The sequence below is a fragment of the Gobio gobio genome, assembly GCF_949357685.1.
Source record: "Gobio gobio genome assembly, chromosome: 12".
NCBI lineage: Eukaryota > Metazoa > Chordata > Actinopteri > Cypriniformes > Gobionidae > Gobio > Gobio gobio.
Genome location: NC_137105.1, coordinates 13,694,217 through 13,721,758, shown reverse-complemented (window position 1 = coordinate 13,721,758; position 27,542 = coordinate 13,694,217). Strand labels below are relative to the sequence as shown.

At 38.6% G+C, this 27,542-nt stretch overlaps 1 protein-coding gene across 1 annotated transcript in view; it reads left to right on the top strand.

The window, feature by feature from the left end:
* vash2 (vasohibin 2) overlaps positions 1-25,058 on the top strand; it is a 49,460-nt gene extending 24,402 nt beyond the window's left edge. The window contains exons 6-7 of the mRNA XM_079830711.1: positions 1,746-1,870; positions 20,784-25,058. Coding sequence (XP_079686837.1) covers positions 1,746-1,870; positions 20,784-20,853 — 195 coding nt within the window. The 3' untranslated portion in view covers positions 20,854-25,058. The remainder of the gene's footprint in view (positions 1-1,745; positions 1,871-20,783) is intronic.
* The last annotated feature ends 2,484 nt before the right edge of the window (positions 25,059-27,542 follow it).

Genomic DNA, 27,542 nt, shown 5'->3' with positions numbered 1-27,542 from the left:
TCAGGCATAACATTATGACCACCTTCCTAATATTGTGTTGGTCTCACTTTTGCTGCCAAAACAGCCCTGACTCGTCGAGCCATGGACTTCACTAGACCCCTGAAGGTGTGTTGGGGTATCTGGCACCAAGGTGTTAGCAGCAGATCCTTTAAGTCCTGTAAGTTACGAGGTTGGGCCTCCATGGATCAGACTTGTTTGTTATAGTGCACCCTGCATCCTGGTGCCATGTATTCCCCAGGTAAGCGACGCACATGCACCCTGCCATCCATATGATGTAAAAGAAACCATGATTCATCAGACCAGGCCACCTTCTTCCATTGCTCCGTGGTCTAGTTCTGCTGCTAACGTGCCCACTGTTGGCGCTTTCGGCGGTGGACAGGGGTCAGCATGGGCATCCTGACTGGTCTGTGGCTATGCAGCCCCATACACAACAAACTATGATGCAATGTGTATTCTGACACCTTTCTAAAAGAACCAGCATTAACTTCTTGAGCAATTTGAGCTACAGTAGCACACAGGTCTGCCTTCACCCCCCCACAGGCCGCCCATGACCCTATTGCCGGATCACCACTGTTCCTTCCTTGGACCACTTTTGACGGATACTGACCACTGCAGACCAGGAACACGCCACAAGAGCTGCAGTTTTGGAGATGCTCTGACCCAGTCGTCTAGCCATCACAATTTGGCCCTTATCAAACTCGCTAAAATCCTTACGCTTGCCCATTTTTCCTGCTTCTGACACATCAAATTTGGAGGACAAAATGTTAACTTGCTGCCTAATATATCCCACCCACTAACAGGTGCTGTGATGAAGAGATAATCAATGTAATTCACTTCACCTGTCATAATGTTATGCCTGATCGGTGTGTGTATATATATACTTTTCCCTTCAAGATAGAATGTGCATTTTGTTTCTTTTTTAAAGTCTTTAAACTAATTATTAAACTAGTCATCCTTGATTCAAAGATATAACAAACATTTGTGGGTTTGCAGAAATTGCTTGTGCATTCAAGACAACATGAAATCAAAATTGACTTGGCAATCCATCTTGAAAGATTTCCTTGATGTACTGAAAACCCAGCATCTGGCATCACCAGCATGGAGCCAATGTGTCATTTATTATAAATCTCACTCTAAAAATGAACTATAACGATTGAGAACATTGCAATGTCAAGTTGCCTCTCATCACTTGTGCTTCTCGTTTGGGGAAAGCACAATATATCGAGCGACTAAGAGTTTGGGAAATCTGTTGTGCTCTAGCATGATGAAGTTAATGAACGTCATCAAGTTAATGAACGTAATGTGGAGTCTTTTATAACGCTAGCTTTATTTTTGCTGCAGTCACTAATGAGAAAACTCAGTGAGAGCGATTCCGCTTTGCTCCCTGTGGTGTGAAAAAGTTCATGCCATAACCGTTTCATAAACTGACTGTAGATTTGTTGTTTTCTTGCACCGGTCCCCTGCCGGGCTGATGATAGGCAGTATTCCTCATCTGTTCATTTCTCAGCTTGCTTTTTACCACCTTGAAGATTTTGAGCCCTTTTTCATTTTAACTGCCTTGAAATCCTAATTTCATGAACAAACTGAAGATAAAAATCATCTGTATTACCTCATTGACTATATATAATTGTACTTTATAATTTAATTTGCATATTAGCTTATTTATATTCACAAATATATAAATAATGAATATAAAATATATATGAAATTTATGAAAGTTTTAAAACTTCTGGGTTTTATTACAGATCCTCAAGTCGTCCAGCGCTCAGTCTCCAATCAAAGAACGAACTCGGGGCAAGTCTTTATCTCCGCGCCGCCGATCAGCCAGCAGTCCCCAAAGACGCCAACACCTCCACAGAAGAGACAAATCGTAAGTAACGGACACTTTGATGTTGTGAAATACATCCAGTCGCTTGGTAGAAAAGTCTCTGTCAAGAAAATGAGTATAAATGCAGTCTTAAGCTGTTAGTGATTTATCGGCAGTGACTTGCATCAGGCCATGGAAGCTTAAAAAAGTAATTACTTTGCGGCCCATTTATTAAATGTTGACACATTTTTAGTCATCTTCATTTTTTGGGTGCTCATGCGCTTTGAATGTAATTTGACAGCCTTTATTAAAAATCCTCTGAAAATAAGCCATTCAAGGAGTGTTCACATTGACAGAGATTAAATCTGTGGAGGTCACAGAGACACTGTGCCTACATTTGCTTGACTGATGCGAAAAACTTTGTATTTATAAAAATCGACTACGCCATTACCCACACACAAACATCCATACATGTATGCTGCTTACTTGTGGAAACCATGATGCTTTTTTCATGTTTTTTTTGTGAATAGAAAGCTCAAAAGAACTATTTATTTGAATAAATAAATGTTAAATGTCTTAACTGTTTAATTTTAATCCATTTAATGCATGCTTGTAGAATAAAATACTTTTATAAAATAATTAATGTCTTTCTAAACTAACTTTTGAATGTTAGTTTATATTATATATATATATATAATATATATATGCCTCCACGACGCATGCACGAGAATATGACGCAGATCCGGCGTTCGGACACATGATCCAGAAGCGATTTGTTTACAAGCAGAGAAAGACGCGCGTATCTAAGCTGTTGAATTCTACATTGATCGCGCTTTAGGTCTCGGCGTAGTTCTCAAAATGGGGTTAGAGTGTGCATTTCATGGATTCCTGAACCCCGGCGCTACGTCATATTCTCGCGCATGCGTCGTAGAGGCACACACGGAAGACAAGAACAAGTTGGATAAAGGTGTTATTTTGATTTTCTTTTGCGCACAAAAACTATTGTCGTCGCATTGTACAATTATTGTAGAGCCACTGTGGTGAGATGGACTTTGTAACAACGTTTTAAGTGCCTTTTATGGGTCTTGGGAGTGTAAATGTCCTGAATGCCAATGGAGGCCTATCTGAAGCCTTTCTCAGCCATCAGCTTTCAACAAAAATATCTTCATTTGTGTTCCGAATATGAACGGAGGTCTTACGGGTGTCGAACGACATGAGGGTGACTAATTAATGACAGAATTTTCATTTTTGGGTGAACTAACCTTTTAACGCAATCTGCTTGCAATCACGTCATTCTATAGGGCACAGCTGATTGGTTCCTGCTGTATCAGTAGCCAATGAGCTCGCTGCTCAACCTTCAAATACTTGGTCAGCATTTGCTGTAGCAGTTTCAGCACACTTTCAAAATTCCTCTGAAATTCAACATTTAAGATAAGTGAAGATAAGATAAGTCTTTCGTTTGCTATGCATTATTGCGTGGTCTGCCTTCTTTATTTCCTTATGAAGCAACCATACACAAGGTTTAAAATCGTGTGTCATGTTAACAGTCCTGCATTGATGCAGCAGCAGCAAGCAGACAATCTAGTTGCTATGAGGATTGAACGACAAAGCATTGCTGGCATGTGAACTCGTTAAATTGAAATAGGCATTCGGTTTTGTATTCGCATATTTCAACAGAGCTTACAGCAATTCTTAGTACTTTTGTTCAGCAGCAGCATGTAGCCTATAACGAATTTAGATTGCAATGTTAGCGAATATTATCAACAGCAAAGCATGCTAAAGTATAAAAATGTTGTGTCTTGCTTAATTGAGTTGAGTGAGATGAGTTATGTGTTGGTTGATGAGTCAATCATGCAATGTGAGCATACGGAAGTAAGCGAGCAGCTGTATTTCTGGCAGAATTAGATTTTAGGCATAAATACCATCTCACAATTACAGGACAAACAGCGATTTATGCTAATTTCAGATGCTTTCATCGTCAACATAGTATTTGTAGGCTAACTGTGCGTTCACACCGCCGCCGGCGAGAGCGTCAAACTTCGCTCTGGCCGCCCTGCCATCGACGCTGTAGAAAGATTCGTGGACGTGCTGCCGCTCTGACGTAGATCGAATGCTTGGTCTTTTTTTAAACTGCATTTAAAGGGGCTGCAAAGCAAACACTCATGTTGATCGGCATTTGTGCTGACTGACCACAGGTAGGGTATAACCATATAATATAACCTCATGAAATCATTTAAATGTGAAAGTTAAAAAAAGCAGATCGATGGAAAGAACTTAACAATTATAGTTACATGTTTGCTAACGAAATAAACCAATTAAAAGCCATTTCTGTGGTGTATAAATAATGTTGCGCATCTTCTTATCAAACCCGCCGCACCAGCAGGGATCAACCTCTCCTCTATTTTGCTTGGGAACTAATGTGGTCGGAACCAAAGTTTACAGCACTGCGTTCTCTGGAATCCTCTCAAGCGGAGCACTTCTACATTCCGATTGGTTGCCGCCGGTTGCTGCCGAACCGCGTCATAGCTCATTACCATAAAGTTGACTTGATTCCAACTCTCCTCGACGCCCAAATCGTTCAAGACGCGCCGCGCCGCTCTCGCCGGAGCTCGCCGCCGGGCTCCCATTGAGAATGAATGACTTCCGGCCACTTTGACGCTCTCGCCGGCGGCGGTGTGAACGCACAGTAATATGTGAAAGGTGTGGTAAGCGATATTTCTAATTCGTTGCTGAACATTGTTGATATTTGAAATCAACCCAAACAAACACACCCCTTTCTTCATTGCTCCGCCTCCAAAGCTCACCCTCCAATCCTAACCGCCCTGCTCCGAGTCTGTCTCGAACCCCAATAGCTGGCATGCAATCCGCACTAACAAGGACGCTAAACAGTAAACATTAGCAGTCATCATCAGCCTGCACAGCTCTCACTAGCTGGCCTCCGTTACAAGAGTGGATGTCTATTTATTGTTACAGAAGTGCAACAAAATAATGCTTGAAGATGATGAACGAACGTCAAGGAAGTACATTAAATTTACATAGAGTACACAAGAATAAATACAAGCAAGAGTTCATTGTCAATTGCCAACTGCACAGCAGCTCCAGACAAACAATGACACTCAAAACCAGTGTTACTCACGTATGGAGCGGAATCAAAGCAAAGTTTTCAGGCCTTCCCGCTAAGCTCTCTCCAGCGCTGGAAAGCTTTCTAATATTAACACGGGTCCTAAAGCTCTTTCCGGATCATAACCCTCATTTTACAGTGATATTCTTATGAGTTTTCTCTTTTGTAATGTCTCTCATCCATCATGTTTCTTAAAATCTCCCTCTTGCTCGTTCTCTCTCCTCCGCCGTCATACGCCCCCTAATGCTGATTGGCTACACATTTGTTGTTGTGTCTGGTTGTGTCGATCTGACCAACTTTAATGCAATGTTTTTCAAATAGCACTTACCCCACCTTTTAAAGAACGATAATTATTCACTTTCCACGTGTCAAGGCAGTTTTCCAGGCATCCTCAAACAAAAGCAAGAGCACTCTCTGTTGATACTGTAATATTTGCGAAACTTTCCAGGTTTGGCTAACGCTCCAGTGCGTATTTGTGTTTGTGCTCTGGAGAACGTCAAATGTTTCTATTTGCAGCATGTTTTTGCAGCGTTTTTTTTACTATCAGAGGTGTGTAATATTAGTCAGAATCCACTCACTGCTCAAAACGTCAGGTCTAATGTGTCTAACGGCTAGATCTGCTTAGGGGAATACTTGCGTAGGCAGATCTAGCCTGCCAAGACCAAGCATATGCCCCATTTCTTATACTCAAACAAAACTAAAGTGCCATGCACACATAGCTTGTATACATGTGGTCCCTATGGCTCTTCGAAGCAGTAGCAGTACATAAGTTTTGCGGTAGATCTGCTGCGGGGGCCTGAATTGTCATCTCCCATGTCTCCTGTATCATGGGGGATTTTCTATGATGTATAATTGGCTTGTATTGTTCAAACTTCATTGTCACCTGCTCTGTTGGGGTTCTGTCTGTTCATGTATGCTATATTGTACATCAGCAGCATGTCTAATGCCGAGTTCAGACTGCACGATTTTCAAACTCGTCGGATCACTGCTCTTTTCACACTGCATGACTATCTGGGGTAGCATTCAGTCACTGCTGTGTTCACACACTGTACGATGTATCGGGGACAGGAGGTTTCACACTGCATGACTTTACAATAGGAAGAATCACAGACTACTCTCTCAGGTGCGCAAACTACGTTTCACAACCAAACGCGTGAGATGTGACAAGTAAACAACGCGAGATCACGCGCGCATCAGACCGGAGTTATTAAAAACGATAACTGCAGAAAGCTTGCAATCCAAATTGTCTGTGTGCTGATTTGCAGCGAAAAGGAGAAAAATGAAAAAGATTATGGCGGAGGAAATGGTTGGGGAGACACAGGGAGCAAGGATTGTGTTCTGCAAAGAGAGTTTGAGGTAAATAAATAATTGTGCAATGTGCTGCTGTTGCAGCTGGGCAAAGCAAATGTTTGTGCTTTGTTTCTGTTTGATAGAATTGGAAATATATCTAGTAAAATACTGATATTCTGGTTTATAACTCCTCCCTGAACCTCCCGCTGCCCTGTATCTTGCTTTCTCATTGGCTGTAGGTCATCGCCAATGTTTTTTTCAGTCAGAACACATTTCACACAGCAGGAGTTTGAATCAACAAGTCCAGATATTTAGCATGCCAAATATCTCACAGGCGTCTGTGACTCATCGGCGATTCTCTCAGATTGCGTCTTTGATAATTCACTAGGGCTGCAGCTATCGATTATTTTTGTAATCGATTAATCTAGCACTTAATCGATCGATTAATCAGATATTTTTTGGTGTGCTTTTAAAGGGGCTATGCAACTTTTCCCCCAAAATAAACCAGTTGCTTCATTGCAGTTTGGTACGGCAGAAATACATACATTAATTTTCAATAGAACGCTGCATTTGGCTTGCATCACTTGCATTGCGGTGCATTTTAGATGAAGCATCCGTTTTGAAAAATAGCGTCACAACATCACGTCCCGGTGTATACTGTGAATGCATGCTGAAATTATTGTTGCGTGGCTACATGAAAGTTTAAGTCAAGTCAAGTCAACTTTATTTATATAGCGCTTTTAACAATGTAGATTGTTTCAAAGCAGCTTTACAGTGTTAAACAGGAAAATAATGCAGCTTAATTTTATTCAGCTGTATAGCCATTCTGGAAAAAACGCTGATGTCATCAGTTCATTTCAATTATCATACAGTGACAGTGTGGGCTTTAGATCAATAATTCGATCAGTAATTTAGTTTAAATGGTTAATTTAGTTTATTAATTAGATTTATTTCGATATTTAGTTGAAAAATTTAGGGCCCTATCTTGCACCCAGCGCAATTGACTTTGTACACCGACGCATGTGTCATTCCTATTTTGCACCCGCGCAAAGCGCGCTTTTCCCTCCACAGAAGCACGTCGCTAAACTAGTGAATGCACTTGCGCTCCCTGGGCGGTTCAGCGCAAAAAAGGAGGCGTGTTCCGGCGCAAACAATCCCTGGTGCTATTTTGCTGTTTCATTAAACAATTGCGCCACTGACCAGAAAAAACCTAGTCTAAAGTCAGTGGCGCGTTGCGCGTTGTTCATTATGCTATTTTAAGGGCGCATGCTTGACCATAATGTATAGCGTGCACAACGCGCATACACTTTGCTCATGTAATCTACACAGATGCAACAGTTATTTTTGCAAATCATAAATTGTTACACTAAAAAAAATATTAACACATGAGATATCTTCATCTTCATCCGTCATATGACGGAAATCATTGTGGTGTGCCACGAAGATGTGAAAAAATAGGCATAAATCTAGCTTACATATGATTCAGGCTAATTGTAATAATTAAGGATAAGACCTGTTTGCCCAATAGTGGCAAGACATATATGTATATAAGGACATCTGACAAATTGGTTTGTCCGTCAAGAACCAGGAACAAAAATCGACTGAAAAACTGAAAAAACTGAAAGACTGGAAAAAAAAAAGACTGTGAAATCACCTTTACCATAATGTACAACATTACAACTTCACTTCTCTGTCTTTCACTGCTCTTAAAAGAACATCAGTCTCCTCGGCTGTGAACCGCTCCTGGCGTGCGCCTGGTAAATACGCCATAATAATAGCAATCCATAATGGAACTTGCGCACCTGCTTTTAAAGGGAATGTTGGATGACGCTCGGATTGGTTTATTCACGTTACGCCCAAACCACACCTATGAATAATGAAGCTACTTCAGACCAACCCATTTTAGATTTGCGCCGGGCGCAAGAGCCATTTATCCCGCCGGGAAAATAGCAACAGCGCCGAGACCCGCCCACAAAGTTACTTGCGCTTCGCGTTTTGACACTTGCGTTTCAGATCGTTAAAATAGGGCCCTTAGTGTCCCCAACTGAGCACGCCAAGCCAGAGGCAACAGTGGCAAGGAAACCAAAACCCCATTAGGTGACCTAATGGAGAAAAATAAACCTTGGGAGAAACCAGGCTCAGTTGGGGTGCCAGTTCTCCTCTGGCCAATTAACAAACAGCGTATTATTATTATTATTCTGGCAGCTTTACAGCTCAGAGGTCATAATAGATCAGAATATTCGAGGGACCGGGGGCAACATGCTGGAGACGGGTTTATTGAGGATGATGTTGATTAAATAATTATTAAAGTGCAATATTCGAATGATCGGAGGCAACACGCTGGAGACGGGTTTATTGAGGATGACATATCGATTTAAGTATTATTTAATTGTAATTTTCGAACAATCTGAGTCAACATGCCGGAGACGGGTTTATTGAGATGCCGTGTCGATGAGGCAGTTGCAGGGGGAGTCTAATCACGGGCAGTTTTAAGCATATGTGATGCATTGCCGCGATTGGTCTGACTGGCGCGTGAGAGAGACGAGGGTGCATGCGTGTGTGTGTGTGTGTGTGTGAAGGGGTTCTTTTTTTTAATCTATACTCTCTTGCAATTGAACGTGAATACGTTTACTACTTAAAAACATCAAAGCTAAACATCATATCTAGTCAAACCGCATCACGACATCGCTACAAATACAGTATGGGATTAAAATCAGCGAATATCAATGTATAGGCTTAGGCTACGTTACCATTGAAGTCGTACTGCTGTGGAATGCCAGTTCTACTTTGCAGTAGACACATTGCACCTTGTTCTCTTCTTTTTTAAGAATGTAATGATCCCAAACTTTTCTGCCGTTTATGGACATCTTTATCCAACTAAATTCAAAATGTATCACGCGCTATGGTGTGCTTCCTGAACATTGAACAACGGTCCGCGTAAATCAGATCCCTGTGCGTATAGTGCGCGTCATAGGAATTTAACGAGGCTTCGAGGCAAAGTTTTTGCCTCTAGGAATTTTTGTTATCGAGTTAATCGAGTAACTCGATGAATCGTTTCAGCCCTATAATTCACACTGCGTGATTGTCACTCATGTGCACGAGCACCGATTTACCTATGATTTAGGGCATTTGTCTGCGATTTCGCAAAACCTGTCGGCGAGTCAAAATCGGGCAAAATCCCGTACTTGCTCTGCAGCAGCAGCAATAACCAACAGCAGCAGTAGGGCTGGGACAATAAATCGATGCATCACTCGATTCTGAGATTTTCAGAATGCATCGCGATTCTCTCTCAAATCGATTCTGAGCTTAGTTTTTAACAGCAGATGGCACTCTAGGCTAGTTTTTAACCGCACACTCAAATGCTGACGAAGAAGAGCACTCATGCGTTCGGCTGAGTCTGAGAATCTACTTGCACCTCAGAATGCTTTTATGACGCGAGATTAATGTAAACGGCCCACTTCAACCTTTTTGAACTTTATGAATTATTATTTTATAGTAGGTTCAAGTGGTGTGTGTAAGGAATTGGAAGCAAGCAGAGCCAATATGGCAGTTTCTAAAGCATGCAGTGCTAAAGCAAAACTAAGCTCAGAATCAATTTGAGAGAGAATGGCGATGCATTCAGAAGATCTCGGAATCGATCCAGAGACATTTCTCGATTCGCAATGCATCGATTTATTGTCCCAGCCCTATGCAGCAGCGTAGCAGATCTATTCCGCCAAGACCAAACATATCAACATTGCCATATCCATTACCCATGCCTAACACTCCAAGAGTTGTCATAATGGAAATATATATTACGACAAAATTCCAGCTCTTTTTTTTGAAAATGAGTAATTTTGACACTTTTCCACTTCAAATCGCAGTCAGTGTGAACACTCCTTGACATTTGTAGACACTTCGAAAGCTTTTGTAGCAGTCACTAAAGTTACTGAACACTGAAGACGACACATTGTCTGCTCATGTTTCATGTTGCTGCAGTTGCCTTAACCCGGTGCATTCTCATTAGAGCTGTGATGGTGACACTGCGAAGCAGGTGGTGGTAATTCGTTGACTAATCTCCTCTAGCAGCACACGGTTGGCGGCTTCTCATGTTACCAGAGTACGACCATGTACCTCTCGTCCAGGCATGTTGACTTCAATGTTTCTATAGCAGCACGGCACAAGTACTAGCGGAGAGGCTCTTTTATCATGCTGAGTGGACCAGAAAGCCCCTTTTAGCACTGCTGATCACTTTACAAGGGAGACCTCGGGCTGCTTTTGTTTGTGGTGTTGAGGAAATAAGACTCCTTTCCTCTTAGTTCTGCCCCTGGGAAATATAGGCAGTGCTCTGTATCTACTTGGAACAGAGTCATAAAAAGTTACATAGTGATAGATAAGCTTCCTTTCTGATAGAAGTGGCTGTTTTAGCAAGACTTCAATCCCTAAGCTGTGGAAAAACAGGGAGTTAGTACTAGTTATTTAGGCGAAGTGGCGTTTTAAACACCCTCTCCCCTCAGCCATTACACTGTGTTGGCGTTCGCTCTAATAGGATGTGAATCCAATGCAACAGCTGTGGTGGATGCGGGCCTCACTGACATGTCACGCTCAAATGAACCAATGAATAATCCTACCACATGAGCATACAGTGATAATCAGCAGGTTGGTCCTGTTGTGTTTTAGCATTTCAGAGCTAGGCGTCTGATGATGTAACTTCATCCTCTGATGCAACGGATTATGTTAAAGCCGATGTGCTTTAGTGTGTATGTGTGTGTTGGGGAGTAACTAAAGGTGCGGTCACATTTACCGTTTCTCAGCGAATTTTTGCATGTGAATTCCAGTCATTTCAATAGGAATCCATGCAATCAGGGATTTCACGATTCCTCCGAGCAGGGCTTAAGTTGGTCATGCAGATTCGGCACGTTGATGGAAAGCTGATTGGTTTGAAAGTGACTTCTGTGTGAGTGGTGCTTCATTCATCACCGTTTTTGAAATTTCGCTAATGCGACCTCACCTTTTGTTGCATTGCTCATAATTAACTCATTTTTTTTAGTAGTGTGACAGTAGTTCTCAAATGAATGTAGGATTTCCAGTTACAAGCTACTTTTTACAAGTAGCAGTCTAAGTCAATCATCGCTCTCATATGTAGCATTAGAACGTCCGGTTTTCTCAAGTGAATTGGTTCAAACTAAACTGTTTTCTCTGTAAAATATAATGATGGGAGGTCTAATTCATTCTAGTAAATCAGTTCATCCTCTCTCTCATATGTAACATTGGAAAAAATGTATTTATTCTAATGAATATGTTCATTCTAAACTGTCCTTTCTGTCAAATGAACCATTGATTTCAACTTTTAAGTGCTATACTTATGAGCAGTGTTGTCATTGTTAACTAATATGAAAACCATTAAAAATAATTTTCTGTAATTGAAATAAAAATATTAGAAGAAAAAATGAAATAAATAAATTGAAGTTAAATTACTAAAACAAAACAACTAATAGGTTCCAAATAATTAATAAAAATGACAAAAGCACATAAATGTACTAAAACAAACTGAAAACTGAAAATATATAAAAAATAAAAGCTAATTCAAAATATTATAGTTCTATAATAGTTATGAGACAGAAGACCATGATGAACCAATTCACTAAAAGGAATCAGACTTTCCAGTGAATCGGTTCGTCCTAAATGGTCTAATGATCATATGTAGTGATGGAAAGTCCAGTTGACTCAAAGTGAATTGGTTCATTAAAGGGATAGTTCACCCTGTCATCATTTACTCACCATCAAGTTGTTCCAAACCTGTATGAGTTTCTTTGTTCTGCTGAACACAAATTAAGATATTTTGAAGAGTGTTTGTAACAAAGCAGAGAGAGCAACCATTGACTACCATAGTATTTTTTCCCTACTATGGTAGTCGATGGTTGCTCTCTCTGCTTTGTTACAAACACTCTTCAAAATATCTTAATTTGTGTTCAGCAGAACAAAGAAACTCATACAGGTTTGAAACAACTTGAGGGTGTGTAAAAGATGACAGAATTTTCATTTTTGGGTGAACTATCCCTTTAGGAGGGTTCATGCAAATGAACAGAATCAGAAAAATGATTTCTCTGCGGTATTTTCAGTTATGTAGATTTGGGTGTTTTTGTTTTATTTGGTATAAACGTACCTTTTCAGGTTTGACACCCTAATTGAAATGAATTAAATCAAAAAATTTTACTTAAGTGCTCAAGTAAGTGATGTTATGTCTTAAAATGAAGCAAGATAATGATTGTCAAAGACGCTCATCTAGCGTATGTTTGTGTTGATAAGCAATTTAAAAATGCCACAGCAACGTTGTAGCTTGAGCCGTTGAGTTTTGTTTAATGGCATGTATTGTAGCGCTGCTGTTGACTTGTCTAAAAAGAACTCTTGATTGTTGTGTCTTACAATGCTGTAATTATTTAGTCAATCGAACGCACCTCCCAGATGAGAGGCTGAACGCACATGGCATGAAATGATACCAAAGTTTAGACTGCAGATCTGTGGACCTCCTGCTTCCCGATCGAAGCTATTTTTGCTGTGTTCTATAGCACCTTCCTGTCACATGCTCTGAGATGTTAATTACTGAGCACCACATATACACTAGCGTGCCAGGCAGCTGCTGAAACACACCACCCATTTAACGTCAGTATCACCCTCAATTACACAGAAGAATTGCACAGCACATGCATCTCTTGGCAGATGAGTTGGTTAATTCACTTACAGTGGAAAGAATTATTAAGTTACTAAATTAATCTGCTCTCTAACCCCCCTCAGTTCTGCAGTTGATGATTATGAAGTTTTGCCACACTGTAAACCTGCATAAGATGGCAAAAAAAAAAAGTAATCAGTTGCCTCAAAGCTTAAGTTAGCAGAACTTGCAGATTTTTATTGTGTAATCATACATTTGAATTGCTCTGAACTTGAAATATTTGAGTAAGCTAATTCATACATTTAACTTAAAAATATCATGTAATCTCACATTTTTAGTAGTGAAAACTTGACTAGCTTTAACTAGCTAGTTCAATAAATGCCACATTGCTAATTGGTTACACAATGCTTTGGTAGCATTAGCATAGCACTTGCTGAATGAGGACAGCAATATAAAACATTTAACATATAGCTGTTCTCAAACTAAGCTCATGCGCCAATGCTCACCATGTTGGTAACCCTACAAAAAAAAAAATCAACATAACAGAAACTCTTCTAAACTAGCATAACAAAACATGAAACACTACTAAATCTCCCATTTAACGTTAATCTTGCTCGAAAATCATAATATAAAACTTAATTTTGCCATTATGTCCCTTTTGAGTGTCATGGCAAAACATGCTGGGAAATAGAAATCCCAGTTTCGGTTTAATTTAAGTTAGACTAAATCAAAAGAAACAAGTTCATAAAACTCAAAACAATTAAACAATTCAGATCACTTAAAATGTGTCAGTTTTGAGAACTTAAAAGAAAAAGAAAGCTCTAAAAACTCATAAAACTAATTTGTTTAATTTCAGTTTGCTCTCCTTAAACCAATTATTTATTTTGAGCGTTAGTGTTTATAGTGATAAAACCTGCAGCTCGTGACACTCAAAAGGAAACATCTTATACAAATACAACACCTCTTATACAAATACAACACCTCTTTTACAAATACACCTCTTAAAGGGGACAGTTCACCCAAAAATTTATATTCTGTCATTCATTATTTACTCACCCTCATGTTGTTCCAAACTTGTATTCTGTGTATTTTGTTTCCAGTTTTTAGATGCCACAAACCCCCAAATGTGTTCATCCTCATGCAAGGAACCCCCATCCTAAAATTTAGAAGGCAGTTTCTTGTACAAAGACCCAATTTATAGTGAGAGAAAAAATTAAGTGTCTAAAATATTATTTGGAAAACAAGTCACGTTATGTTTTTTCTACTCGTAGTACTATACTGTTAGATGTATTATTTACTTATTTACTAATTTGTTTATTTTAATCAAATGTAATATTATTTTTATTTTTTGACTGTTTTTCTCTAAACTTTTCCACAAACAGTGTGGTCATGTAACTCTTTAAATAACTATAGTGACCACAGCTGTCAGAACTCCAAAAGGGACAAAGAAAATATATATCTTAAGTTCAAATGACTTGTAGTCTGTATATGAAGTCTACTGAAACCATATAAGTTTGTTTGTGGAACAAACCAAAATTTCCTAAAGGTTCTTAATTGTGACCCTGGACCACAAAACCAGTCATAAGTCAAATGGGTATATTTGTGGCAATAGCCAACAATACATTGTATGGGTTAAAATTATTGATTTTTCTTTTATGCCAAAAAACATTAGGATATTAAGTAAAGATCATGATCCATGAGGATATTTTGTAAATTTCCTACCGTAAATATATAAAAAATGTATTATTAGTAGTAATATGCATTGCTAAGGATTTCTTCAATTTTGCGACATAGCCTACATCTGAGTGAGACTTATTATCAAAAAAGATGATCAAAAAAGGAAGAAAAATGGGGGTGAGGTCTTGGTTCTCTGCAACAGTAGTTAATTGGAGGGAGGCAGAACTGAATGTGAGCTTGTAGTCAATTATCAGAAAGGGGGCAAAATATGCCACCAGAGAGAAGTCCATAATTTTCACTGGTTCTGACATTGTGATTTAAAAATTATGAGGTCAAATAAAATCTATAAATAATAAAAAAAAAAAAGATCTGTAACTTGCATTAACAAAATAGATACAGTGGACCTTAATTGCATGCAGACTTTAGAACTACTGCCATGATCTGCAGCCCCATTCTCTTATTTCTGTCTATCTCTAATCAATAAAAACATGATATTCCCAGAAGAGAAAATGAAAATATATGCCTATGTTTCTCTCCAGACTTTCCACATCAAATCTGTTGAGTGAACAGGGGAAATTCCACCGGGGAAATGAAATTTAGCTCTGGTACAACAGATCTGCTTCTATCCTTATCCTGAGTCTCCTCCCTGTCAAAGTGCATTATCTCCACTCAGGGCTATTTCTAACACACAGGATGTTTGCTTGTCTACAGGCTCACCCCCACCTCCTCTGTCTCCTCTTTTCAGTCGTCCTCAGATATCCACATAAAATGCGGACAAACACTTTCAATGCCCACTTTGTACATCTTGTACCCACAGAGTTTGGAGTGTTTAGAATTTGACAATCTTCCTGAAGGTTGTTCTTCGGTTTTCATCTGTCAAAAAATTATTATAAAATAACTAAATAAAGAAAATAGTTTATAATTTAAAAGAAAGTACTAATAATATAATTCAGCAAGGATGCGTTTAATTGAATAAAAGCAACAGTTAAAACTTTTACATTATTACAAATGCTTTCTATTTCAAATAAATGCTGTACTTTTAAAATTGAAAGGGTTAGTTCCCGCTAAAATGCAAATTAAGTCATCATTTACTTACCCTGGTGTTGTTCTAATGCCATTTGCCCATATTTTGTTTGTTTGTTTGTGTTTACCAAACCCTATCATATACCCCCAGAAAACGTGGGATATATTAAACGTATTGCATGGGAAACTTCTCTGATACTTTTGCGTCTTTTTATTTTATTTTATATCTTTAAAATATAAAAAATCTTAAAATGTCTCCTTTTGTGAAATGTATCACAGGTGCCAAAAAAATATTAGACTGTTTCCAACATTGATAATTACTGAGTATCAAATCAGCATATTAGTATGATTTCTGAAGGATCATGTGACTAAAGACTGGAGTAATGATGCTGGAAATTCAGCTTTGCATAACCAGAATAAATTACATTTTAAAATATATTAAAGTCCCCCTATACATTGTAAACCCTAACACTCAAAATAATTAATTGGTTTAAGTAGAGCCAACTCAAATTAAACAAATTAGTTAAAACTAAACTTTTATGAGTATTTTGAACTTTCTTTTTCTTTTGAGCTCTCAAAACATTTTAAATCATCTGAATTGTTTCATTGTTTTGAGCTTTAAGAACTTTTTTATTTTTTATTTAGACTAACTTAAATTTAACCGAAACTGGGCTGGGATTTCTATTTCCCAGCTTGCTTTGCCATGATACTCAAAAGGGACAGTAAAAGCCAAATTTAAGTGTTATACACTCACCTAAAGGATTATTAGGAACACCATACTAATACTGTGTTTGACCCCCTTTCGCCTTCAAAACTGCCTTAATTCTACGTGGCATTGATTCAACAAGGTATTGAAAGCATTCTTTAGAAATGTTGGCCCATATTGATAGCATCTTGCAGTTGATGGAGATTTGTGGGATGCACATCCAGGGCACGGAGCTCCCGTTCCACCACATCCCAAAGATGCTCTATTTGGGTTGAGATCTGGTGACTGTGTCATGTTCAAGAAACCAATTTGAAATGATTCGAGCTTTGTGACATGGTGCATTATCCTGCTGGAAGTAGCCTTCAGAGGATGGGTACATGGTGGTCATAAAGGGATGGACATGGTCAGAAACAATGCTCAGGTAGGCCGTGGCATTTAAACGATGCCCAATTGGCACTAAGGGGCCTAAAGTGTGTCAAGAAAACATCCCCCACACCATTACACCACCACCACCAGCCTGCACAGTGGTAACAAGGCATGATGGATCCATGTTCTCATTCTGTTTACGCCAAATTCTGACTCTACCATCTGAATGTCTCAACAGAAATCGAGACTCATCAGACCAGGCAACATTTTTCCAGTCTTCAACTGTCCAATTTTGGTGAGCTTGTGCAAATTGTAGCCTCTTTTTCCTATTTGTAGTGGAGATGAGTGGTACCCGGTGGGGTCTTCTGCTGTTGTAGCCTATCCGCCTCAAGGTTGTGCGTGTTGTCGCTTCACAAATGCTTTGCTGCATACCTCGGTTGTAACGAGTGGTTATTTCAGTCAAAGTTGCTCTTCTATCAGCTTGAATCAGTCGGCCCATTCTCCTCTGACCTCTAGCATCAACAAGGCATTTTCGCCCACAGGACTGCCGCATACTGGATGTTTTTCCCTTTTCACACCATTCTTTGTAAACCCTAGAAATGGTTGTGCGTGAAAATCCCAGTAACTGAGCAGATTGTGAAATATTCAGACCGGCCCGTCTGGCACCAACAACCATGCCACGCTCAAAATTGCTTAAATCACCTTTCTTTCCCATTCTGACATTCAGTTTGGAGTTCAGGAGATTGTCTTGACCAGGACCACACCCCTAAATGCATTGAAGCAACTGCCATGTGATTGGTTGATTAGATAATTGCATTAATGAGAAATTGAACAGGTGTTCCTAATAATCCTTTAGGTGAGTGTATGTGTATATGTGTGTGTTATACGTGTTGTGTTTTTTTGTAGGGTTACCATCATGGTGAGCATTGGAGCATGAACTTAGTTTGAGAACAGATATATGTTAAATGTATTATATTGCTGTCCTCATTCAGCAAGTGCTATGCTAATGCTACCAAAGCACTGTGTAACCAATTAGCAAGGTGGCATTTATTGAATTAGCTAGTTAAAGCTAGTCACGTTTACACTACTAAAAATTTGAGATTACATGATATTTTTAAGTTAAATGGATGAATTAGCTTACTCAAATATTTAAAGTTAAATTAAAATGTATGATTACAAAATAAAAATCTGCAAGTTCTGCTTACTTAAATTTCTTAACTTAAACAATTTGAGGCAACTGATTGCCTCAAATTTGTGTAGTCAATAATTGTATCCCTTTAAACATGTAATTTTGGTGATCAAAGATGAGTTTTAAGGTTTTTTTCTTGAAAAAAAAAATCATGCTTTAAAATAGCTTGAATGTAACTCTAAACCCTTGCCTTATTTACGCGGCTCTATGAATAAGCAAATTAGCCCCGTCTCCACTCACTCGCACCAGCTCAGAGATCCACTCATTGACGATTACACGTTGACATGATTCGTTACAGGGTTGTTTGTGACGTCAGAAACACCAGCGATTTCAAACTGCATTTTTGAAACTGTCTTTGGTTCACTGCAGTTTTAAGGAGCAAATATTCAGCAATGGTGTTTACTGATGAATTTGCACACGGTTTGTCTTAAAAACGCCACATAGACAATTAGACATACAAACAACATTAAAAACTTGATTTTCACCACAGGGGGGCTTTAAAATAGAAAATAGTTATTTCAAAACCTTAGGTTTGAGTTATAGAAGTTTGTTTGTTTGTTTTGCCTAGCTGCTATTGTTGTTGTGGTTTCCTACAATGACTAAACAATTTACATTCGTATGGTCACACTGATGTTTTTTTTTTTTTTAAACTAAGTTTCTTTTTCTAAGAAACATTAATTCTTAGTCTTTTATGAAGGAAGAGATGGTAAAAGCTAGAGCGTAGAGGACCTGCCTTTTCACTGCTGTGCGATTGATCGGCTGACGCTGAAGCACCTCAAATAGCCAACATCAGTCAAAAGAACATGGAGACCTATTGATAGTTTCACAAGAGCAGTAACATAAAAGTGAATGGTGGAAGAGAGAATGTGATAGACCTTTGAAGGCAACAACAGTTACGGCTGTGCTGGAGGTCTGTGATGAAGCGCTTGATTCTTCAGCAGCACTGTGTGTTCTCAGCAGGACTGAAGGTGGAGGTTGAACAATATTGTGATTTATCTTAGGAAACAAACCTGTGGGAAAGATCATGTTAGATTCAAACTAGTGATAGTCTGATAGACCTACAATGGTTAGTGCTGGTCCACACTCCACAGCTGGGAATATTTGTATCAATTCATTTTTTGGTGTTAGAAAGACAGTGATCAGTGAGAAAAGAAAAGAAATTAGATGGCCATATTAAAAGTAAACTATGTAGGGTTAAATGCATGGGCGTCGGAACCATTGTATGTGGGTGGGACAAAACCCACCCACTTTTTAAGACCAATGATATTGGACCCACTCACTTTTACCGTCTATAATTCTGTTCACCTACCCCTAACCAATAAACACTATTATTAAACACGTTAGATTATTTATTTCCACTTTTCGAACGTTTTCTTCATTTTTATTGAACATAAATGCCTTTCCGATCTGATGTGTGATGGGGAAAAGGGGATAGAGCGAGTTCGGCAAAAGGTGGATACGAACCTCGGGTCGATTTGTGTCAAAACTTTCTGCCATGCGCCTTACCCCTACACTATTGTCACTGTAAATGATTAGATGAATATTGTAATTTTGTCTGGCCCAACCAGACATTTAGTAAACAATGCAGACTATTTGCACTTAATGTAAATTGCATCTACTCCAGTAAAAATTTCGAGGGGACCCACCCACTTTTTTTTTTGCTTCCAACGCCCATGTTTATATGTCAGGGACTATATCTTCAAATGGAAGGATGAATTTGCTTGACAAAAACATTTTAATGTAAGATAGAGGCCTTCATATGTTTATCACTTAAGTGTTTTTTTTAATGTATGCATTTATTTAGGATGTTTTAAATTGATCAAAAGTGACAGTAAAGACATTTATAATGAAAGTAAAAAGATTTCTATTTCAAATAAATGCACCAAATCGGCATATTAGAAGGATTTCTGAAGGAACATGTGACATTGAAGACTAGAGTAATGCCTGAAGTAATAAATTACATATGAAAATATATTAAATGATTAGTTCACCCACAAATACTCACTCACCCTCATGTCGTTCCAAACCCATAAGAATTTCATTCATCTTCGGAACACAAATGGAGATCTTTTTGATGAAATCTAAAAGAGCTTTCTGTCCCTTCGTTGACATTTTACACAACTAACACTTAAAAAGTTCACAAAGAGATCATAAAACCAATCCATTTGAATTTGATTGGGTTAGGCCAAATGTTCTTAAGAGACTCAATTGCGTTATATGATGAACAGATTGAATGTAGGCTTTTATTCAGATATAGACATTCATCAACTCACACATCAGTTATGGTAAACAGAAGTATTAATTTCATTTTTTTTTCTCTCTCTTTTTACTGATGTGATTTATTCTGCTAGCCTTGAAATCTAGACGCACCCTAGGCGTCTAGCAACTCTCCGTTGGCTTGCGAGCTGGAAAAACCAAACTCTAGTCAGGCCAGTCACATTGTGTATAGAGTCAGTGGGCGGGCTTAACATAATGAGTTGCGGCGGTTCCGCGTGCTACTTGTAAACAAAGAAGCTGGCGAACAGCGGTCTTTCGAATCGGCTTTGGCTGTGTCTCTGGAAGACTTGGAGTTAAGCTTTTCTTTGAGAAAAGAACAAAGAACGGCACTGAAGTCATTCTTAAAAAAGGAAGATGTGTTCGGAGTTTTGCTGACCGGATACGGCGAAAGTTTAATCTATCAACTAGCTCCGCTTCACCTTCTTCGTTTCTCTGGTTGGTTGTAGCGCTATCCTATTGCGTGCAGAGGGAATTTGAAAGACAACCGTTTATCCCGCCCCTCGGATTGAGCCCTGCCAATGGTGTGTTCCCAGACCCAACATTTTGATGTGGGTCTGGCTTGTCAGGCTATGGTTCTGCTCTAAAATAACTAATCCATGAATCAAAAGGTTTGCCATATTTGTCATTATGCAACACTAATCTCTCAAATGAAACTAACATAAACATGTTTATTTGCAGGCCAGCAGCACTGGACCGAAAGCCGGCAGAGCTCAGCACCCTCAGTGATGGCTACCAGATCCGCATCTGAGACACTACAGCACTGACGTAACAGCTTTATCCTCCACACGTCCTCCCTCAGTCAGATCCACCGATTATGTTTTTAAACACTATTTAATGCACATTGTGAACTGTACAGTATATTAAGCATATTTATAGTTGTACTGCAGTGTTAGAGGTAAACTGGGTGCCCTTCCAAATTTAAAAGATGTTTTTAAAAAGAACATGTTCTTTTTCCAGCCATAACATATTTTTATTAGTGGAAATTTTAAGTAGGAACCAAAATCAGCGTTGCTAAAGAATGTTTTACCCAAATAATTGTCAAGCATTTTAGTAAAATATTTAAGCAAAATGTGAGGGGGAGCTGTATTTTCAGACAGAATCTTCACTTGCAGTGAGAGCTGGAGTGTGAATGGATTGTGCTCGGCAGAGAGATAAAAACCTTGGTGCCTCGTGCTGTAGCGGTGGTAGTTTTGGAGGCTGACTGTCCCTTTTGTAGGAGAAGACGGAAGCTTTTTTTGCCAGAGGCGCAAGGACGTGAGGGACCAGAGCATCAGAGAGCTGCCCATTCTGCCCACAAGAACTGTATTCAATCCAATTTATTTCTTTTTTGTTGATGTTACCTGCACACACAGTCCCAAACACTCCTGTAATATGGATGGAATGGACATGATTTATTGACTGACGGTTTGAGGCAAACTTACAATGAAGGCGTTGTACTGTTTTTTTTCCTCTTAAAAATATCACGGTTGCAGTTGTAGAGAAATAGTTTTTTAAGTTTTTTGTATTATTTAAACTTTTAAACTTTTTCTTTCTTGTTTTTACCGGTTGTTTAACCAGTACAGTGTTTTTTTATATGTATTTTTTGTTTAAATTTTTTTTTAAAAACAAAATCTCTCTGAGGTGTGAAGGTTGATGTGCTATCAATTGACCCGTTCGTTACAAATAATCTTAAAACGACCACACATTTGTTTTGGAAAATAAATATATTTCTTTTTTTCAGCGGGCATAGTGATAAGCCTTATCAGCTCGGCTAATGAATGTGAGATAAGAAGGTTCTTATGGAGACCCTAAAGGAACATGGTGATGGGAAAAAAATGTAGTTTTCCGTTATTGTGAAAAAAAAAAATGTGCCACCCCCTGAGAAGCTTTGCTGTGGGCTGTGATGGAAATAATATAAAGTGGGAGGAAAAAACTAAATTTCAATGCTTTTGCTAGGGAACACAGCGATTCTTGGGGGAACACAATACTTTTGCCACAAAGCCGAAGAGTTTTGCGAGGGAATGCAACATTTCTCAGGCGGATGCAAAATGTATTAGTACACAGAACTTTCTTTCGAGTTCACAAAACTGACACATGAAAACTGACAGAAGAAATCTGAATTGTTTCATGGTTTTGAGTTTCACGAACCAGGCTGGGATTTCTATTTCCCAGCATGCTTTGCCATGGCACTCAAAAGTGAGAGTAAATGCTAAAATTGTGTTATATAAGTCAGAGATTTTTTAGTGTTTCATGTTTAGCTATGCTAATTTAGAAGAATTTCTGTTGGGTTTTTGGTGGGTTACCATCATGGTGACGAGTGGAGCATTAGCGTGATTTCAGCACAGGTATGTTGAATATTCTATATTTCTGTATTCATTCAGCAATTGCTATGCTTAATGCTGTCAAAGCATTATGTTGCCAACTAGCAAATTAGCATTTACTGAATCCGCTAGTTAAAGCTAGCCAAGTTTACACTTGTAAAAAGTTTTGCCATCTTTTTCGGCTTTACAGTGTAATATGAAGTGAGAAGAAAAACTATATTCTGATGCTTTTGCTAGCGAAATTAGCATAGTTTTGCAAGCGATGTTAGCAGAGTACAGAGTTTATTAGGGAACACAAAAAACTTGCAAGAGAATGTAAAAGTTTTGTGTTTAAACCATAGACTGTAAAAAAAATATGGGCGTAGTGTCTGTGACGTCACCCATAGGATTCTGAAGAGCAGTTTTGAAGCGTAAAGTAGGGACGAGCTGGCCGTTGCCATCTTGGCAGCGAGTCATCGCGCGTCACTCCCGGATAACAGAAAATGGCCAAAAAGGCGGGACGTGGGCGGAGCTGAAGTGACGCGATGACTAACAGACAGCAGATAAATGGCTATCCACCTGTCACTCAAAGTGACACACCCTTAATTATGCAGAACTTTAATGCCTTATATAATGTAAACGAATGAGTTATAAAAGAATTCACCCCCCTCACATTTGTCATGAAAATTAGCCGAATAGACCAAAACCACAATTTGTACCAGGCTGTAAACATGTTTTTTTTCTGCTGTAAAGTTGGGCATTTTAACATGGGGCTCAATGAGATTCTGCTCCCTTCTGGAGCCTGTCTCTAGTGGCCAGTCGATGAATTGCAGTATATGTCACTTCCGTATTGGCTTCAAGAGAAACTGCGGGAGGTTGCCGCTTGGTTTAAACGCAAACATTTTTGGGGGAATGCAAAACTTGCAAGAGAATGCAAACATTTTGCGAGGGAATGCAAAGTTTCTCGGACAAATACAAAAGCATTGAAACAGATTTTTTATAATATGAAGTGGGAAGAAAGCCTACATTTTGATGCTTTTGTTAGTGAAGTTTTACTAGCGTAGTTAGCATAGTGCAAAGTTATTATATTGAACTTAACATTGAATTTAATTGTTCCTCCCATCTCATATTTTTCCCAACACTGTGCCTTTAGGGTCTCTCTAAGTTCTAACTGTACAGGAATCACCTCTTACTATGTTTATTCAATTATACACAAAATATCATCTCTTTATCAACAGCATATCACGTCCAACTTTCCCACCTCATGAGAATAAGCTATGCACGTGGAAAAGGTCTGTGGATCCGTCCTTCTTGACAGCAGACCTATCTTTAAAACTGTAGCAGTGACATTGTTACTGATTTTTCGTGGGTTGTATGAGCCGTTCCTCTCTGAGCGTTGTTTATTGGGTGCTGTTGACCAAACTACCACATTATAGCTCATTCTGCCTTGTAATTGGTACCAGCTTTCTATCAAAAGCTATCGAACCACACAAGTGCCAGACCACTGAGTATGTCACCCTTAAAGGGATAGTTCACCCAAAAATGAAAATGTTTGCCATTTACTCGCCCTCAAGTTGTTCCAAATCTCTTTCAAGTTTCTTTCTTCTGTTGAACACAAAAGATATTTTGAAGAACGTTGGAAACCAGACAGTTGACGGCAGCCGTCGACTTCCATAGTAGTGTGTTCAGCAGAAGAAAGAAACTCGTACAGATTTGGGACAACATGATGGTGAGTAAATGATGACAGAATTTTCATTTTTGAGTGAAATATCCCTCTAAGGCTGAGGGTTTCTTCTCAGTCACATGAAGATGAAAGGTCATGAGTTTCAATGACATATCAAATGTATCATGTTGAACTGCTCGTACCCTTTACGGGAGAGCTGCTTATTGGAAGAACGTGAAGAACATTACATTTCAGATTTATATCATAACTTGTTTGGTCACTGATCAGATGCGTGTGAAATTGAGTGAATTTTTTTTATAGCAGACGAAAAAAGTATTAGTTGTTTGAAAATGGCTTTCTGGTTTTAAGGAAATGCAATGATCTCCACTTAAAGGTGCTAACTGCTAAGACATTTTACCCATATTATAAAATTCAATTCTTTTATGACTTTTTTTTACGATTAAAGAGCACATTAATTAAAGTGACTTTTCTGTAGCACAATGATTAGGAACTGAATTTATCTAAATTATTACAAGATACATGTTTAATGGTAAGCATTGCCAAAAAAACAACTATATTCATGAGATTACAATGCTTTTGTGGAATTTTTGTTTCAATGTCTTAAATGCAGTCTTGTCTGAAAATACAATCAATTTTGATGACTGACAAATAGTTTAATCAATTTTAAGGGAATTTTTTCTCAAAGAATGTTAATGATGTGACTTTCTCTATTTTGAAGACCTCACCATGTCCTAATTTTTCTGTTCATATTTTTTTTTGTAATATAGCCTAAATGTACCGCTTAAATAAGGACTTTATAAAATTCAATTGACCCTCAACGGTTTTACAGATTTTTCCTAAGCCTTACCACCACAGCTTGCACTATCAATCCTTTTTTCTGTAATAAATTTGTTTTCTGAGTCACCTCCATTTCCCTACGAGGAAAAAACATGTAATTTGTTAATCCTCTGTAGCATGTTTTAATAAAACTATGTTTTTCTGTAAGCCGGATTCACTGTTCACTGTGCTTATTTATGCGGCTCTCTGGAATAGACCTTATTCAGAGCAGCACCATGACCGGTATGAAAGCGAGGCTGTGAGGGATAGACTTGCCGTATTTCCAAATAAAATGTCAGTTTTTGATTGTAGTGAAAATAATATCAAACCGTATTGATACTGTAATATAATTTTGCAGTGTTTGTTTTGTTACTTGGCCATAACAGTGTTTTTTTTCTCAGTGGAAGATAATATACAGGTAAGGTTTGAATCTAATATTTCATGTCAAAGTATTTGAGTAGCCGTATAATAAACTGGTTTATTTTGCGATACTGATCGTCTGAATGTGCATTATCCCTTACTTAGCATAGAAATCTGGTGCTTTTCTGTAATTTAAGGCCAAAATATTAAAAATCGCTTCTTCCTTTGGAACGGTATGAAGCTCTGTGACTTTTGTGGCAGTCACTATATGTGAGCATAAAAATAATTGTGAACTTGATTCGAAAAAGCTAAATGGTCATACAATAGTCGCACTTGTGTTGTTCACAGTCAAAGAATGCCCTGGTGTGACTAACACAAAGCAAGTTTTTGCAAATGCGTGAAATAAAATCAATAATTCAGCAACAGTGCAGTAAAAAATTGGATAGTAAGGAAGAGGTTACACTCTAAAACATCAAGAGTACAAAACAGACACACCCACTCAAATACACACTCTCACAACACACTATTATACACACGCAAAAATGAACTGGTGTGGCTGTAACAATATGGCAAAATTGAGTCGGAAGACTTAAATAAGATGTTGAAATCAGGTTGATTAAGCTCTGATAAAGCATTCCTGTTCATTTTTGTTACATTTTTAATGAATTTTGATGTAACAAAACATCTTTCTCTGTAATCAGGCTTGACTGTAGTTAAATTAATGCAAAAACTGACACTTCAAATCAACATTAAAATAAAAAAAATTCTAACCCTTGGCAAAAAGTAGTCTTCGAGAATTTATATCCAAATCCACAACTTAATAAAAATAAGTGTTTATGTCTAAAAACAACTATTAGCCTTTTTAGCTATAGAGGAATCTAGTGGTTCCATAAGGCATTACAGAAGTTTTTATTTTTTTATTCCCACCAAATGGCACTAATCTGCCCTCAAAATGTTTATTTTAAAGGCATTGTCTCCATTTTAACACGGAACACTGCTTTAAAGGCTCAATATGTACGATTTTTGGACTAAAATATCCAAAAATCACTAGAACAATGTTATATAATTATTTTGTTGACTTGTGTACTTACATTATCCCAAATGTTTCCAAGAATGTTTAAATCCAGAGGAATAAGCAATTTTAAGCAGGACACCAACAGTCAATCAATGACATCATACCCGTGTTACCCTCGATTTCTGTTTTATTTTGTAGAAAGCATGGAAACACCAAAGACGCTTTAATATACTGTGTGTTTTATTTTATTAGACAGGGGAGAAACTGTCTAATACATTATATAGCTCAACACAGTTAGTCCTATTGTTTAAATCTCGTTTTCATGTTTTACCATGCCTAATATCGATCTAACTTACTGCAGTGTGCCACAAGTGTCTCATAGTAGCCGCCAAGCGAACGCACAGAGTAGCATTATAACATAACTTTCAACACACTCAAATAATGTATCTAATATGATAAAAACAGCGCTGTGCATGCATGACTTGAAAAAGCGGAAGTGGTCGTCTGTGGCATAATAAAAGCTCTACGAAATCAAGGCGTCATCAAGCTACACCTTTGTTTTGAATAAGCGACCTCTATTGGTGAAAAAATTACATATTGTGGCTTTTAAAGGGGTGGTAAACCACGATTTCACTATTCTAACTTTAGCTAGAGTGTAATGTTGCTGCTTGAGCATAAACAACATCTGCAAAGTTACAACGTTCAAAGTTTAAAGCAAAGGGAGATATTTGCTTTTAAAGAAATCAGTTTCTAAGGACTACAGCAAACGGCCAGCAGGCGACTACAGACATTCCTCCAGGGTTGGTGACATCAACAGGCTCAATATTTACATAAACCCCTCCTCCGAGAATATTAAATAAGGGGGGGTGGGGCCATTTTGTATCGCGGCGCTGTTGTGGTATAGTTAGGCTGGAGTGTTGTTGCTGCGATGCCAAGGAAACGCTGTTATTTTCATCCGGATTGCAGGTCTGGGGTACTTGCTTTGTTCAGCCTTCCTTGTGGGACGGGGGTGCATTGCAGAGCGTTTAACATACAGCATGTTATATGCACGTGTGTATGAGACGGAGGGAAACAGGCGCTCGCGGGGCTCCCGCTGCACATCTCACGGAGGAAAACTTCCACCATCTTCGCGAGTTCAATGCCGGATTTGAACAACGTCAGCTGCGTGAGAGAAACACTGCTAGTGCGTGGATGCACGACGCGCGCGCTGCACATTTCACGGAGGAAAACTTCCACCATCTTCGCGAGTTCAATGCAGGATATGCACAACAGCTTGTCCTGAA